The sequence below is a fragment of the Tauraco erythrolophus genome, chromosome 2 (genome assembly GCF_009769465.1).
Source record: "Tauraco erythrolophus isolate bTauEry1 chromosome 2, bTauEry1.pri, whole genome shotgun sequence".
NCBI lineage: Eukaryota > Metazoa > Chordata > Aves > Musophagiformes > Musophagidae > Tauraco > Tauraco erythrolophus.
Window position 1 is genome coordinate 127,763,094 of NC_141466.1, and position 16,885 is coordinate 127,779,978.

At 41.9% G+C, this 16,885-nt stretch overlaps 1 protein-coding gene across 1 annotated transcript in view; it reads right to left on the bottom strand.

The window, feature by feature from the left end:
• Positions 1-16,885, bottom strand: part of PLCB1 (phospholipase C beta 1) — a 398,236-nt gene that overhangs the window by 287,202 nt on the left and 94,149 nt on the right. Inside the window, exon 3 of the mRNA XM_086631124.1 lies at positions 799-867. Within this exon, the coding sequence (XP_086487250.1) occupies positions 799-867 (69 nt within the window). The remainder of the gene's footprint in view (positions 1-798; positions 868-16,885) is intronic.

Sequence of the window (16,885 nt, forward strand, 5' to 3'; positions counted from 1 at the left end):
AGGGCTGGGTGCAAGGATGAGGAAGCCCAGCGCCAGGCTTTCGGGAAGCCACGGTCATCCAGACCCAGCCCTTTTCCTCCCCTGAAATGAAGGTAGGAGAAACACTCCTTCAGGCTGCTTCAACATCACAGGTTCAACCATGGCTAAGCGGCAGCAAGTTCATACTTTCAGGCCCCTAAGGAGATTTCCTTTTTTCCTATCACTCCTGTGATTCCCCGAAGCACTATCTTCCTTCCAGAGCTGAGTGCTTTTTGGTTTTTTCTCTCTGATGTCTAGTTTCTGTCCAAACAAAAACACCAGAGAGAACATATATCTACAACCTACTGTCTTTAGAGAAAGGAAAGAAGTATGCAATAAATACATCAGAGCAGACCTAAGGGAGTTGATATCCTGACCTCCCTGATGACAGTTTAAAAAAAAAAAACTCTTTCTGGCCTCAAGAGGCACTGAAAGACGAAGATCAGCAGCATAAAATACAATGTGGATCCAAACAACTGAAGGGAAGCCAGGAACTTGCGTACGTTTACCTTGACAAACCAGGATTTTTGTTCCCTCCCTGCCAGCAGAGCTTCCATCAGCATTTTTACATTCAGAATCAAATGACAATGGCTCAACAATCATAACACTTCTCAGCAGAAACCATGTTAAATGGAGAAAAGACAAAATACTCCTTATTAGCTAAGGAAACCTTTTTTCTTTTTCTTTTTTTTTTTTTTTTTTAAATTCTTGCATATAATTCCCGTTGTATTTTATCTAGGTCATCAATGTAACATGTAAGCACGCAGCAAAAATTCCTACCTTGGGAGCTCTGGCATGTTTTCCGCATCTGGCATCTTTGACAAGGCTGATATCTAGCAGCTCAGTCTCCTAGAAGAAGAAATCACAACACAAATGATTATTACATTAGTCAAAAAGCCTTGTTGTGTTACCAGTGTCCCACTTCCCACATCCGTCAGGGGTTTGCCTGTTTGCAACGACACCTGTCCAAGCCGAGGACAGTTTCAAGGAGCGCTCTGCTGCACTCAAGCTCTTGGAATAGCAACACTAAGACCTCAGATGCATAACTTGGTTGCCTTAAAAACGTTCAGGTCTCATACATAGAACATACAGAAGCCATATGAGTCAATCTTATTTCCTGGATCACTAAATACCAGTTGCTGTGCTTCTTTTTTTTCTTTTTAATACAATTTTAGAATTTTGATGCTAGTCACAGTGTGAAAAAGTCGACGTTACAAACAGAAAACCCTGCCTCTGCAATAGAAAACCTACTTTATTATTGCCAGAACATTTTGAAAAGTGCACATAAAATCCCAGAAGTGTTATATCTACAATGATAACAAGGTTCCAACAATTTTACAGTGACTACTGCTCAATAAAAACCATTTACTTTTGACAAGCATTTCATAGTTCATATGTTGCTCTCGAGTTGTGGGTTATCCAACACATGCCATACTTGGAATAAAACTGGCATGTGATGACAGCTTCTGTTCGGCAAATTCCTGTCCTCCCCTTTGCACGTGTAACATGGAGAATCTCCTTTCTCTGATAACCTCTCAGGTCTTCATGCTCCCTGCCAGTGCCTGGCAGCACGGGAAGGACGGGGGCTGACCAGAGCCCACGTTGCCCAGGGTGTGCGTGGCTGTGAAAGCCCAGCAGGGTGCACCCACCCTCCGGGACCAGCACAGAGCGTTCACCTCTCCAACCACAAAGCAAATTACAGCCTTCAGCCAACATCATTCTCCCCAATCCCATCCTATAACAGGGCATTTTTGGATGTTGCCATGTTGGTACTTTCTGGAATGCCTTAACATTTGCAGGCAGGGAGAGTTTGGAAGGAGCAAGGACACCGGAGACCGGAGCAGCTCAATTCCCAGCTGCTAGCTCCTTCCCAAGCACGCACATCCATGCGGTGTTACGTGGTTTTTGCCAGGAGCAACACCAACTGTCCTGTGAGACAGGGTGAGAACATCTGACCTGATTTAGCACTACCTGAGTATCTTAAAGCACATCTTAATGCTGTCCGCCTCATTTACGCCAGCGTTTGGGCTAAGAGCCCGTGGTAGCGTGGCTCCATTACGTACTGAACATAGTTGAGAAGTACTTCAGCAGGAGCGTGACCGCTCCGCAATTAGAGCCACATCAGTTCAATGCATTTCAGCCTTCCAGTAGTCATTGCAAGTACTGTGTGGAGAATTTGAAATCTCTGTGCTGGACAAAGCCACTACATTTTTTTTTTTAAACTCCAAGAAAAAGAAAAATTCTCAGGGACATGTTATGTTGCCACAGGTTACTCTGTATCCTTAGTTCTTCTCCATTTTAAGGGACCCACTCCCACACAGCTCTTTAGATCTTTGTTGTCTACTAAAACCTCAGTTCTACCGCAAAATTTTAATCTGACCATACATTCATCACATTCCCCTCTGTCCCCCATATCAATCTCAATTTTCTTCTGTTATAGTACCACTCAACTTGCATGAGCATTTTTTTTTCCTCTGCATCCAACTTGTTTAGGGGAAACACAGACTTCGGAGATCTTTATTTTCTGCTCATACTTGCCTGAAACAGGATGAGGGGGTCAAAACTTGAACGGATTAGGAAGAAACATAGGCAGGGACATAAAAGGTGATATTTTGTAAACCTCCTTAGGAAATCACCCAAACTACACCAACATACAAGGCATACAGACATAAGCACTCTCAAAACAGTGCTGCAGCTTCTCACATGGACAGCTGATTGCAACGTTCAGGTCCAGTTAGAAACTGATCTTACTTCCAGATCTAAACTACATTGATCCTGATCCTGCCTGACACGAGCACAAATGACACTGGGAGTTAGGGCAAAGCTCAATATTGAGTGCAGAAAAGCCCTTAATGAACCGAAGTCTGAGTAATCTCTCACTACTCAAGGAGACAACTGTGAAAGGATCATCTAAAAATTGCAGAGGACAGCAAGCACTAACCTCCCCATCTCCCGAGACCGGTCTCCAGGCCTGGATAGAGCCACCTCCTCATCAAGGAGAAATGGTTGCAGTGGTAAAAAAGCCATGCTGATTTTTACCAGCCACAGATCTGTCCCTGGGTTTTATGATAACATCCTCACATTCATACCATTCTATCATTGCCCTCTCAGTGGAATGCACATCTTGAGTTCCAGTGGTGCTGGAGTACTGCAAATGTCTCCATGTATTTTATTTCTCCTGAAATTTAGTCCATTCCATATTTGCACGATACTCCTAGTGCTCGTGTAGACACTACCAACTATTTGCCTATTAAAACAGAATTTGTTCCTTCTCCCTTTTCTTTTAAAGAAGTGTTGGGAGAAGGGACTGACATTCTTACTCTCTCAAGTTGCTCTTATGCAACACAGAATCATAGAATGGTTCGAGTTGGAAGGGACCTCAGAGATCACCCAGTTCCAACCCCCCTGCCATGGGCAGGAACAATACGACAGTGCCAATGTTATCACCTGGGATGTATCGGCAGTGGAAGGCAAACTTCCTGCTTAACACATTAAACGTGTGTGTGTATATATGTATATATATAAAAACATATATAAATATATAAAATCAGAGAGAAAAGAGCCAAAAAAGGACTGTTAAATAGCTCCGTGTGCAGATATGGCAGCAGGTGCAACTTGAAATAAAACAGGAAACTGGCACACTGGAGCACTTATCTCTGAGTCCGTGCATGCGGCCATTCAGCTACTGGCAGAAGTGAAAATAATGAAACATGGCAGAGCTACATTCGAGTTTATCACTATCACACTTAGAGCAAGAGCTAAGGTGGGAAATGAACAAGCTACAACATAATTACAGGGAGAAGGAGACCAGACAACACTGCACGAAAGGCAAGAAATTGAAAAGAAATCCAGGGCTGAGAGCCAGCACATTCCATGAGAATCAAGCAGAGGGAAACTGAGGCAGGGCAGAGACAGGCTGAAAGTCCATCAGCAGAAACCACTCAGAGCAGATGTGCAGAGCAGAGCGTGGAGACGCTGGCACTTCAGATTTTCAGACCACGTGCTCAGCAAGGGCAGACGTGCCCAGGTCTGCTGTTCCCAGACAAGAACGTGGCCTTCGGGACGAGAAGCCGAGGGTTCTATTTACCACAACAAACACTCCTCACACCCCGAGGTGCCCACTGTGAAATGTTCTACAGAAGCTACGAGCACATGCGGAACGTGTTGTAAAAATAAGATTTTGCCAACTGTAAGGCCTGACAAGCACTAAAAATAAAGGCTTTAACAGCAAACACATGAGAGAAATGAAAGACACTGAAGAAAAACGGATCTTAAACAAAGATGCTGAGCCACACACAGACTGAATTTCAGAAGTTTTTTTGGTTGGATTGGTCTGGCATTTTAGCTTTTAAAAAAAAAAAAAAAACAATTAATCATTTATTCACTCACAAAAGTGCAACTAGACCTCCCATAACACAAACATAAAAAGACCCTTTTAAATGGAGTAACACACATTAGAAAGAGACAGAAAAAAGGAAAAGGCAACGACCAGCATCCCTGAGGACAGTAAAATGAACCTGAACAACCCTGCTCAGGTCTGCATCCTCCCGGATGGAGGAGGAGGAGGTGTAGGGTTGTTCTGGAGTTTTGACCGCTGTTTTCAAGCTGCTTGCGTGACACCAAGATACTTGCAGAAAATGTGACAGCCTGAGGACTCAGGACCTAGCAAGGACAGTCTAAGAACAGGGGAAGAGTGGAGCTTTGTGGGGCTACTTTGACAAGACCAGCAGGCATGGCTGTGAGAAAGGTTGACCTCCTGAATGTCCATCTTACAGCCTTGCTGCACTGTTAACTCTTTGCTCTGCTACTTACCCAACATCGAAAGTAGCTTTTATAATCATATTCCTATAATCCTTTATATCCCTATTTGACAAGACCATTTACTTTGGGAGGATTCGCTCCTAGGCAGTAATTATGGAAGCCACAGGAAAAGTCTCATCACCATCTGATACCAACACCATCAGGTATCAGAAAGGAATGGTCCAGCTTCTGTAAGTACATTTGATTTGTGTGTTCAGGTCTGCAGAAGCAATAGCTCGATAGGTGCTGCAGCCTGTGCTCTAAATTAAGCAAAGGAGGCAGGATATGCGTCCACGTTAAGTGCCTCTGCAGGCAGCATTCGGCAGGGCTCGGATAAATCAGAATTCCTAATGTGCCATTTCTTAGAAGCTCTTTGGTTCAAAAATACCAAACCTCCTGGAATTCCCTGACCTCTGGGCACTTGCTTTCATCTTTCAAACAACTAATTAGGAGGGCAGAGAGTAACTTCCTCCCAAGTGAGAGAAAAGACTTTTTCCTATTTCCCTGTTGCAAAATGAGGACAGGCTTTTGCAAAGTGAAAATACACTGAAGTACTGGACAGAGAAATGCCCCATTTCCTGTGCAGCGAAACGGCTCAAGCCCTCCTCTGCTTAAGTCAACAGGAGTTTTGCTACTGACTTCCTCCGTGCAGGCTTGGAAAATGCACTCTGTGCTGCAAGAGGCACAAAAGTCATAGCAACTAGGGAAGAAAAAAAAAAAAAAACACCTACACCCACATAACTTTGCAAGTCCAACTTTTCCCTGTTTAGAGACCTCCAGTCATTGCTGTTGGGATTTATTGATCTTGCAATAGAGTAACATCTCTTAATGCAAGTGGTAGATCTCCCCAGTAATTTATAATACGAAAAAATTCCAGAGAAGAGAACTATTAATCCCACCATGTTTGTTTCCAATTAGCAGCTGAGAGAGAGATGCATTTATATAGGGCCAGGTTGCGCAATCTCACTTTTATGGGTGAGCACACACAAAAGCAACAGATTGTGCAACCCCCAGTGACTGCTTGAGCACTTATTATTAGGCCCGTTTGAATTTAATATAGTAACACCATTTGATACCAGCTGAGGATCTGGCTCACTTCTATTTTAAACTGCCCGAAATGATGCCAAGTGAATCACAGTGTCTTGGGAACTTGCTCATGACGTAACCTCAGCTACAAAGCAGGATTCCTTACCGATCCCACTGGAGAGCTCTGCCCAAGAGCCATCGGCAGCACGGTGGGCTGAGAGCAGGATCAAATGTCCTACAGAGTTTCAGAAAAACTATGTCAAGGAGACATAGCAAAAGTGGGTGTGCGTTACAACAGCTGCACGGTTAGTTGGTCCAGATATCTAATTACTTCACTTATATGCATAACAAAAATAATTCCACTCTGCTCTGAGCACTCACTGTGGCTGAGCATTCATGTATTGCTCTGACCTACGTCTGTTCAACCTCCATTTCAACATCCCTTCTGGTCGGATGTTCTTTTCTCACATCGCATGAAGCGCCGCTGCACGGTGTCGGCAGCTGTGGAGCACCGTTCTCACCATCATGTTGCTGCAGCCATTGCCGTTTAGGGATACAGTTTAAGTGATGCACAACTAACTAAACTCTGAAACCTCATTTTCCACTCAGCTTGGAATCTGCTACTTCTAGTTTCAAACCTGAAGAAGAAACTGTGTGCTTGAAAGTTTATCTAGTTCCTCTAAGTAGTACCAGTCAATCTAATAAAAGACACAACACACTGCCTTCAAAGTTTATCTGATGCAGTGTTGACAAAAACTTGGAAAAACTAAGCCAATTTTGTAAACAAGCACCATTTAGTGCTACTGGATGGCAACATCTGGTGAAAGTTTTCAAAGTGAAAAGACAGTTTTGCTGCAACAAACTTCAAATGGAGACTTAAACATCATCTTCTATTGGGAATAGTTAACCATAATGAAATGCTGCTTTAACATAGAAAGACTCCATTTTACCATTTTCTGAACATGAAAGCACTGAATGTTTCTTGAAGAAAAAAATATGCAGTTCTGGGTTACTTTTATTTTTATTCTGCATTTTAAAAATGTTACTTGAAATAAAACCACAAGTGACTAATTTCCTTACAACAAGTTAGATAGAAAATGCTAAGACCAACATTTGTATCTGACTGGGAACAATCACAAGTTACACTAAAGAAGCATCTTGCCCTATAGAGTCAGCGTAAATACGTAGGCAAACTCAGCAATTCACAGCTATTTATAGAATACAGCTCATTCAGGTTTCAGAGACTTCGACAGGGTACTGAGAAATCAATCAGATTAACTCCAGGACTGAAAATCCCGCAGCGAGAGCGAACATTTGGGGCTAATTTAGAAATGGGGCTTTCACAGCTAGGGGATGTCATATATAACCCCTCCATTAAAAACATACCTTTTTTTTCCCCCCATTATCATTAAGAATAAATCGACTCAAATATCATTAAGATTAAATGGAATGAAACGCAGTGATTTGTCTCCTCATCCCAAAGGAAAACCATGGAGGACTGGTGAGGTTGATTTAACAGAAACCTGCATCGACAGCTACAAGAAAAAACAGCAAGGCTGTCCATGACGTTAATGGGAGTTGAGCTAAGGTAGGGCTGTGCTTCCCTGAAAGTCCCAGTACATAATTCGTAAGCTGCATCTCACTAAAGGGAGCCAGTCCCTGAAGAAACTGTCTCCATGGTTCCTCCTGGCAGCACACAATTCAATTATCCGGCATCAGAATCACGGGCTGTGTCAATAAGCCAGCAGCCCAGTAGCACACTCGCCCTGAAGCCAACGGTGAAACTCTCCCTGACAACGGCCAAGTCTTTTCCTGCTCAAAGCTGTTCTTCACAAGTTCAAAATATTTTAGCACCTTCCCACTTACTCTTTTCAACAAGCCATTGAAAATGATTACACTAATGCTGGAACTCGTCAAGCTGCCCAAAGCAACCAGACCTCTTCTAGCTCCTTGCAGGTGATGCTCTCCTCACAGACGTATGAAGAAGCATTGCAAGGCATTCAAATAATGGAGCAAACACTCAGGTTAAATTGCGTATTTCCAGATTAGCCATTAGCTTCCCAAAGGGTTATTAAAAGTTTGTGTTTAAACCTGGTTAAAGCAGCTCCTGAATTCTCTGCCTTCTAAACATCTATTACAAAAACCAAAGCCCAAAACAAATCCACCACCCTGGCACCCAAAATAAATAAAAAAAAGGGGGAGAGGCACAGCTGATCCTGAGGGGAAAGAGAAAACACTCTGCCGCCTTCACGACTTCTCTCAAAATCACTTATTTTCAAGCTCCGCCTTTCTGGCCACTAAACGCTGGCAGAAAATCACCGCAGCCCCATCTACTTCAGGCCCATTCAGAGCATCAGGCTGGGCACGTTTCACCACACACAGGAGAATTTCCAACCCTGGACCTTTCTCTCTCAGGAGTTGTAAGTCGGGAGCTGTTTGTCACCATCGGTGCTACACCTCCCCAGGGCGCTGGTGGAGGTGCTCTGCCATTTCTTCCGTTACCTACAGCACTAAGAAGTGTCCTCCAAGGCAGGGAGCTATGCAGATGGAAGAACGTAGATGTGCTCCTCTTACAGAGCATAGTGGCTTGGCCAACAAGAAGGGATGGTTTTAAATATTGCTTTGACCACATGGGCTCCTTAGGCCTGGACTAGCCTTTCTGAACAAATAAACTAAACAGACACTTGCTCTCTTTACAGCTCATGGCATTCAGCCCCAATCCAGGCAGGTGAATGGTTAAGGTTAGTGCTTCATCCGATTCAGAGTACAGCTTTGACTCCACCATCCCACCTGCCCAGCCAGCCCTCTCCGGAGAAGGTCCCTGGCTTGCTTCCTCAGCCTCTCCTGTTCTGCATTCTGCAAGTAAATAATTATGGTTCATTAGATAAGGAGAGTGATGTACTTGGGACCCCACTACAGCTGGCTCCCCAGGTAGCTCTCCCAGCACTCTTGGTTAAAGCATCTGGTGAGATGATCACAACCACAATCAACTGTAACTGGATGGTGGATGGTGATCTCCAAGCAAACAATTTCAGGAGGTCTGGTATCAGAAAGGAAAATTTTTCAAAAATCACTTGAACAGAATGACTACTTACCACTCAAAATGAATTATCTGCAAATCTGAACCTGAGCTAAGCTTTACCAGGTGGTGATTAACTGTTTTAAACTCAAAAAGAGTTGGAGAACCTCAGCACCTGCAAGGCCAGAACTAGCATTTATGATTTGACTCAACTGCTCTAGGAATAAGCTCCAAATACCTTGCAAGGTTTCTTTGCTTGCAGGTCCTTCTTGAAGCGCCGAGTTACACAACATCCCTACTGAAAGGCCGTTACAGCGAGCACTCCTATAGAAGAGTAAGCCACAGACTGAAGAGGTTTTGCTCTTAATAACGCTCACTCTCTCCATGTATCCCCGGAGACATAAGCAAAGTAACGTTTTCCAGCACAGGGAAAATAGTCTGCAGTTTATATGAAGCACTGGGCTATTAGGAAAAAAAATGAGAAGGAATTTTCATGCTAAGTACCCTTTTAATAATGAAAGCAAAACAAGTCCTCTGCATCTATGCATATATCGGCTGCTTCATTAAGGAAAATTTCATTTACTTGGATTTACAGACGCTATAGTTAAGCAGTCTAGAAACTCATGCATAGATTTTACAACGCAAGTCTAAGCACAAAGAAATAGCCAGGAAGCAGAAGAACTCGCAGAGGTAAAGATTTGTTACCTGCCTTCATCACAGCAAGTTGACTGATGCACAGGGATGAAGGACACATCAGAGTCAGAGGAAAACAGTGCCAAAGCTGGAGAAGTATCTCCGTACCTTAGTCCCACACCCATTAGCGTGCAGACTCCTTACTACGCTGCTCCCTTTGCGTCGGACTCTACCTACCAGTGCTTTACCTTTCCAGGAAAGGCAGCGTGCCCTGGAGCAACAGAGTTGGATACAAGCTTGCTGCATGAGAGTCAGGAGCTTTACAACAACAAGAACTTGATGTTTTTTAGAGAAATCTTTGCACAGCCAAGTCTGGTTATAAGCGATGTGCCACAAACCAAGTGAGAAATCAATCCCTGGCAGAGCTAGAAATGGGTCCTTGGTCATTTAGCTTCTCATTAGAGCGTGCTAGCTCCCATGGCCAGTCAGCTGTGGACAAGTTGTATGGCTGCTTTCTCATTTTCAATGTTTCAAGGAACTCGTCCCAGACTCCTTCAGAAGCTGCATCATGCTGCAATACACTGCAACACAACGGAAAATCCCGCACCAACGGGAGCTTGTCTTTCAAGTTCAGGTCAACACAAGTGTCCCCACAGCTTGAAACTAGAAGTTTCTCATCCTAATAACTTGGGTTTTCTTCCAGCTGGAAGAAGGAGTTGCACGGACACAAGCACCTTGGATGTACTGGTTGGAATTGGTTTGGTTCTGCTAAAATTGCGCTCATGGAGCTGCTCATCCCACTCACAAAACTGGGTAACAACAGGAGGACAAGGAGAACTGATAGATGTGCCGCCATATTCAAAAAAGAAAGAGCTGGGGGAGGACCTGCTTCAAAAGAAAATACAAAGCATATTGTAGGCAGCCTTCATAATGGTACTTGACTGATTTTTATTCACATAACTGAGAATAACCCGGCAATTTTTAGCTTTAGAGTCACAAGGAAAAGTACAGTGATTTGAAGTTTTAAGCAGCAGATAAAAAAGCAGTACTTCCATTAAGAAACTTCTCTTTTCATATCCAAAGTCATAATCATGTGTGATTATGGTGACTAAATGCCTTCCCAGAAAGGGCCATATCATATTTCAGGGGTGATGCTCTTGTGCCATTATTTCACGCTGACAAGGGATCACAGACTACATAGACCGGTATCACGATTTTTCTTTTGAAGCAAGGAAGTGTATTATTTTCAGCAGAACGCCCCAAATAGCAAAGAGATGGAGCAGAGACTTTCATCACAGGTGGAAGAGTCACTGTAAAACTACTGCCTGCTGCCCCACACCGCTCTACCACCACACCTGAGGTTGCAGCTCCTCCTCAGGCAAATCTCCTGTCGATCAACAGAAGATTTTTCCGAGATTGAGCAAGATCAAGTCCTTTTCTAATCACGCAGCCTAAGTTTGACACCTCTAAAAGAACACCCACGCAATTATGGCTTTGAATACATGTTTTTAGAAAAGCCCAGAGCATTTGACTGCTTTACATTACAACAATAAATACTTTTTATGTGTGTAAATTTAACAAAACTGGGATATTAGGAACTTGGAATTGCTCTGCTCCCTACATAGCACAAGGAATTCCAAGCTTAAGGCTCGACATAGCAATACATGCTCTATTTACATGCCTGTGACTTCCATGGAGGGATAAGGTAAAAGGATAACCAGCTGTAAACTATACAGAAGCACAATGTATGTTCCTGCCAACTCCTCTAGCTAAGGCCCTGCCATGTGTTACTTAACTGGAAAATCCACAGTCCAGGCACACTTCCAGCTGGAGACGCCAGCTATAACATGACGCTTAAGCACTAAAGACAATAGCTGAAAACTCACTTCTTGACCTTTGTAAATAAAGGCACTTTGTGTTTTCAGAGTCCAAGGTTTGGTTTGCGGGATGTATTTAAAGCTGAAACTGCACTAAAAGACATGTTGCCAAGATTCCTCCCCAGGATAAAAAAAATCACTTGGAATCAGTGATTTTGCTAGCATATCTGTTATTATAGGGTAAAGTTGCTCACTGAGGTTTTGAATAAATCATCCTGGTCTTTCATCTAATCCGTACCAGATCAAACTGAAGGAAACCTAAAACATCTACATTTTAGAAAATGGAAAGGAGGGGAAATGACTCCAGCAGCTGTAGGCACATTAGTCTGATAGGCAAAGCTTCAGATCAGATGATGAAAGGAGTATAACAATGAGAAGGTAAAAACAAAAAAAAAACAAAAGACCGCATGAGCTTGCCAACCAGATCATATCTAACTAAGCTGATACATTTTTTTCTTGGCACAGGAAGCTTTGAAGATGATCTCTGCCTGAATTTTGATTAATTACACAAGCCAGAATTAACACAACATCATCCAAAACTCTGGTCACCAGTACTCAGAGATGAGTTTAACTTAAAGGAGGTACAGAGAAGGTTTCAAAAGCGATCACAGAACTGGGAGGATGCTTTTATTAGAGGAGACTAGAACAGCCTGGCTTCCCCTGAACAGCAAAAGGAAAGCTAAGAGGAGTATGATTATTGCCTATAAATACATGCATTGTATAATCAGTTGAGAGGAAGAGGAGCTATTCAATCTAGAAAGAAGTAAGAATTGAGCCACACAGATTCTAGTAAGTATGGGCAAAATTAGGCCTATTTTTCTTTAGATATTGAAAGAAAAAAAAAATCACTTTTAAACTGGAGTTCGACATGTTTCTGAATCTGAAAACAATACAAGCACTAAACAATAGCCAAAAACATAGAACTAACACAGAAAAAAATTTCCTATAGTATAGACCTAAAGAAATCGTATGTATTTACAGCTAAATCCTTGACTTCTCACCATTCCAACCACCACATGGCTTTATAGGATAAAGTCACCAGGGGACAGGTAAGAGAATATACTAATTCATAAGTGGCCTATTTTGTAGGTCTTGATACTCCAACAATTTCAGTGCAGGTTTATCCCAAAGAAGATTTATACTTCCAAGCTCTTTAAGTCCAACATCAAAAAAAAGCAGCAGGAGTTGCACACGCAGAAAGAAAAGCTTTTCCCTGACGGATCCTCGACAGTTTGCTGTACTGGCAAACAAACAATGCTCCTTGTCAGAGAACTCTCAGTTCGTCCTCCTGCAGCCCATTTCACTTCACCTGCTGCTGAGGTATTTTAATTTCCCTTATTGCCTCCATTTGCTGCTTCCCTTGTCAATATAAGTGAGTTTAGGACATAGTTATTTGTTTGGAATTTATAAGAGAATTAATTAGAGGACAGTAAGAATTTCTTGCTAATTTATTTTGTACAAGCCGTAAGCATTATTATTTTTGCATGCTCCCAGGGTTTATAGATAAGTGTATTTTAAAAATCAAAGCAAAAAAAAAGAGAATCCCCAGATCAGAATCAATGGGTGAATCTCTACAGATTTAATTTACATACATCTGCTATTAATCTGAAAGCATGATATTCTTCATTATTATTTTATAAATCTCTAGATAGATCTGGGAAATTATTTTTATTAAGGTATTTGCATGTGCATGCCTCAAATTCTCCTGGTCTTGGCAGCTACATTTGAAATCAGAACTTACACTGAATGAGGAAACACGGGTCATTCTGCAAACACAACAAAGATGAAGTCAACGGCAATTTGTCGGAAGACCTTGAGTTCTTGCCAAGCCATGTTTCCCAAAACATTTTGCCCTACGCCGCACTCAAGCCTCAATTATCAGCTACTCTCTCCTGCAGGAGCCAGCTGCTCCGAGCAGGAAAGGCTCACGAAACATAACCAAGTCATAATTCAGCAAAAAACTTGGTGGCACTTAGATAAATGATTCAGTGGTCTTATCTTTACTCATACTGAAGAACACTCTTTTCTTAATAGGGACTCACTTTAGCTACACCTTAAGCGTGCTCATGGTTGTGTTCAGCATCACACAGTCATGCCGTAACATACTCATAATTTTGCCTTCATTTCGCTGCCTCAATCTAACAGTTTTGGGGCTGTTATAGTTGGAGGGTTTTTTGCTGTCTGTGACTTGTCTCTGCTTGTTGGCAGTACATAAAAAAACGACATTTTTCTCTCCTATCAGGGCACTCTTTGCTCTTTCCTGTTTATATTTTGTTCCAGTGTGCAGAGTTAAATGCAAAGCAGCAAACCCAAGGTTACTCCGTTGTCTAACGATGTTTCCTTATTTAGCACTTAGTTTTACTGCAATCTTCTGGTCTCTCCCCCACAAACGTTCTCAGTCCTGCTCTCTGGAGCATAATTACCGTAAGTACCTCTCCCCAAGTGGCAGCATGCTAATACTTCTTGGCTTTTCACAAGAAGGCTTGTCTCCTTGAAGGTGACCAAAACACATCCTGAAGAAAACATCAAAGGGCTCAATCCTGACAGGGTACTGCGACAGAAGATTAGGGCCCAAACACTTTGTGGATCTGCGCGACTGAGATGTCCGAGCTTCTAAGATGGACAACACAACACCGCAATCTCTGCGTTTTTGAAACATATCGGGGGCAGCTTCCATGAGCACAACCATCCTGCAACCCTGAAGGGCAATTAACATCCAGGCACACCAGTTTGAATCTGTTTGTATTTCATATTACCAGAAAAACTGTATCACTGCGTGCACTCATCGAGCACTCTCCGTTATACGACCTGGACGTCAGGTCTTCATTTCTTTGCCAAAATTTAATCATTCAGCATGGAATAATCATGCTGGATGACTGCCTGGGCTGGGGTGGTTTGGTTGTTTTTATTCTTAAAAGTAGCAGTTATGGTGATTCTACCAATTTCCTCAAATGAAGCTGCAATTTCTGAAATAAGGCAGGTCTGTCCAAAGGAGATGAACAAGAGCCAAAATGGTTTGGAAAACAGGTTTTATGCATGCTCTAAAATATCATCTACTTCTAGTATGTGGAAAGATCTAATGCCTTCCTGCTTGGAGAAATACCTCTGGATTTTAACAGTTAAATAAGTTGTCTCTTTCTACCAGATCGGTGAAAATACAGCCAAGTTTGGACAAATTTGAACACTAGAAATTCTCAATTTGCACATAAGGAATATAAAAACTCATGGAGAATATATGTTCATATTATTACTCTCCAAATGCATGATGAAACTAAAATGAAGTTTATTCTAGTATTTTATAACTTCTAAGTGATTCATTTTGCAGCCTAAGTAATCTCTTAACAAGTGTCTCATTTCTCTCTAAATGAAATTTCACATGTAATAAAATTATTGGTAAGAATCAAGTGTAAGAATTAGTGTGTCTTTCAAAGCAGGCTTGGCTGCCTCCAGAACAACACCAAAAAGTGCAATTAATGGGTGAAAGCTTGCTAGTTAGAAGAAAAAGAAGAGAGAAAAAAAAAAAGCCTGGCAGACGTGGAAAATGGATGCTTTTTTCAGTAATTACGTGGATCGAGAAACAGCTATTTTTGTCAACATCTTCAAAGAAACTTTCAAAGTTATGGAAAGGAAACAGAGGAAAACCAGCAAGCACAATGTTTTTTTTTTCCCCAGAAAAACGGTAGTTTGAAAACCAACACTGAAAGCAGACAAATCTATTTAGAAAAGCAAAGAGAATGCCATGTGGGTAGAGGCTGGGGTTAGTGAAATCACCTACCGTGATTTTAAACCACGTGCACATCAGATCGGGCATTTTACTGATGAGATTTTAATTGGAGCTTGGTCACCCTTGAAAATCCCTCCCCTAACACATAGCTAGGCTGGCTGGAAACCAGGACAGTAGGGATGATGACACAAGACACTCAAAATCAGAAACTGTCTGACAGCTGAGTCCGTTAAAAGGCGGGTGGTGGGGGAGAGAGCAAATAAACAGGAACTTGCAACAACGTCATATTTGTACATTTTGTGGTCAACTCTTGCAGTTTTATAATGACAATTGTGATATTCAGGGTTGTATTTGGCATTTTTTTAATTATTATTTGTAAGTCCAAGCTCCTGTACAGGAATTACAAGATTAAACACGCGAGTGTGATGTGTAGAGGGACACACAAGATTTTAGGCACATATGTCCTGGCTTTTATGTGTATTCAACGAAAAATACTTTATCCAATTAAACCAGACTCTCAGGTTCTCATGATCTTTTCCCAGGTACTGATAAGCAAATTCTAGTAAGTACAGGTCACATTTCACCATGTTCCCTTATTTTTTGCAGGGTTTTTTAAACGAAACCACCAGTGGCAAATCCACAAAGCTGCTCATGGAAGGGTCAAGGGTAACTGCAGCGAACAGGTTTTACTTAATAACGAGTAAACGTAAGATGTGCACAAACTCTGACATGATCGTTGGGTACGTGAAACAGCTGCTTTCCAGTAACCCTGGTTTTAGCCACACTGGACCAGACCTGGAGGTATTAAGTCAATATGACTATGGGAATCCAAGTCTATGTTGCCACAGAAGAGTTTTTCCCATTATATATGAAATACTGTTAAGTAATCTTATTCATCTCAAGCCAATGACTAATATTACAGATGTTTGTGTAACTCAATTTCACTGCAGAGCTTTTGCAGAGCAATTAGCTAGCACAAAGCCAAACTCGAAAAAGACATTTTAGCCCTGACTCCTTGATGACACCAGCTGATACACCCTAAACTACAACTGAAAAAAAACTTTGGAACATAAACATGCCTCTTACTGTCTTCTGATATTGTTCCCATGTATGAAGAGTTTTGCTTTAAATGTAGCAATTGTCTTTAAAAAGAAACAAACAAAAAACCCAGAGGGACTCATGACCTTCTTTCTTCCACATGTATTCCTGTTACTAAACTTACCTGTTCTATAACAAAGAAAATCTCCCACGCAGATACATGACATTGCAAAACTTTACACTTCTTTTTCAGTCTGGATTATAATCTCCAGGATGTTTCAAACCTGACTCTAAACACTAATCTGCGTTTCAACAGCGCTTGGACTGCAGGTGTACGCAGATGGTCAGTTTCCCTTCCTAAAGCAAATACAATTTCCATTCACAAAAATTTGCAGAAACAGCTTTAATTTCCCTGACAACCTGGGTATACGTGTCAGTCCAGATCAGAATTTACCTTTTTCAATACAGAAAGGCCTCTTAAATTCTAACCGTGTTTATTTGTTCTCTAAAATAAGTTTTTATTCAGGTTGGTAGAGCCTTAATCTCTCTCAGTAGTCTCAGTGTTTCCAAAGGGATTATTTCCCACCTCAATTAAAGGAGAAGAGAATAACGCGGCCAATTAAAGAGACGAAGGAGCTAGGGGTTTCTATTAAACCTGAAATCACCCTCAAACTACAACGGCAACTATCCTTATGGATAAACAAACCTTGGCCAATTATTGCAGCAGCAAACCAAATTAAAACACAGTAT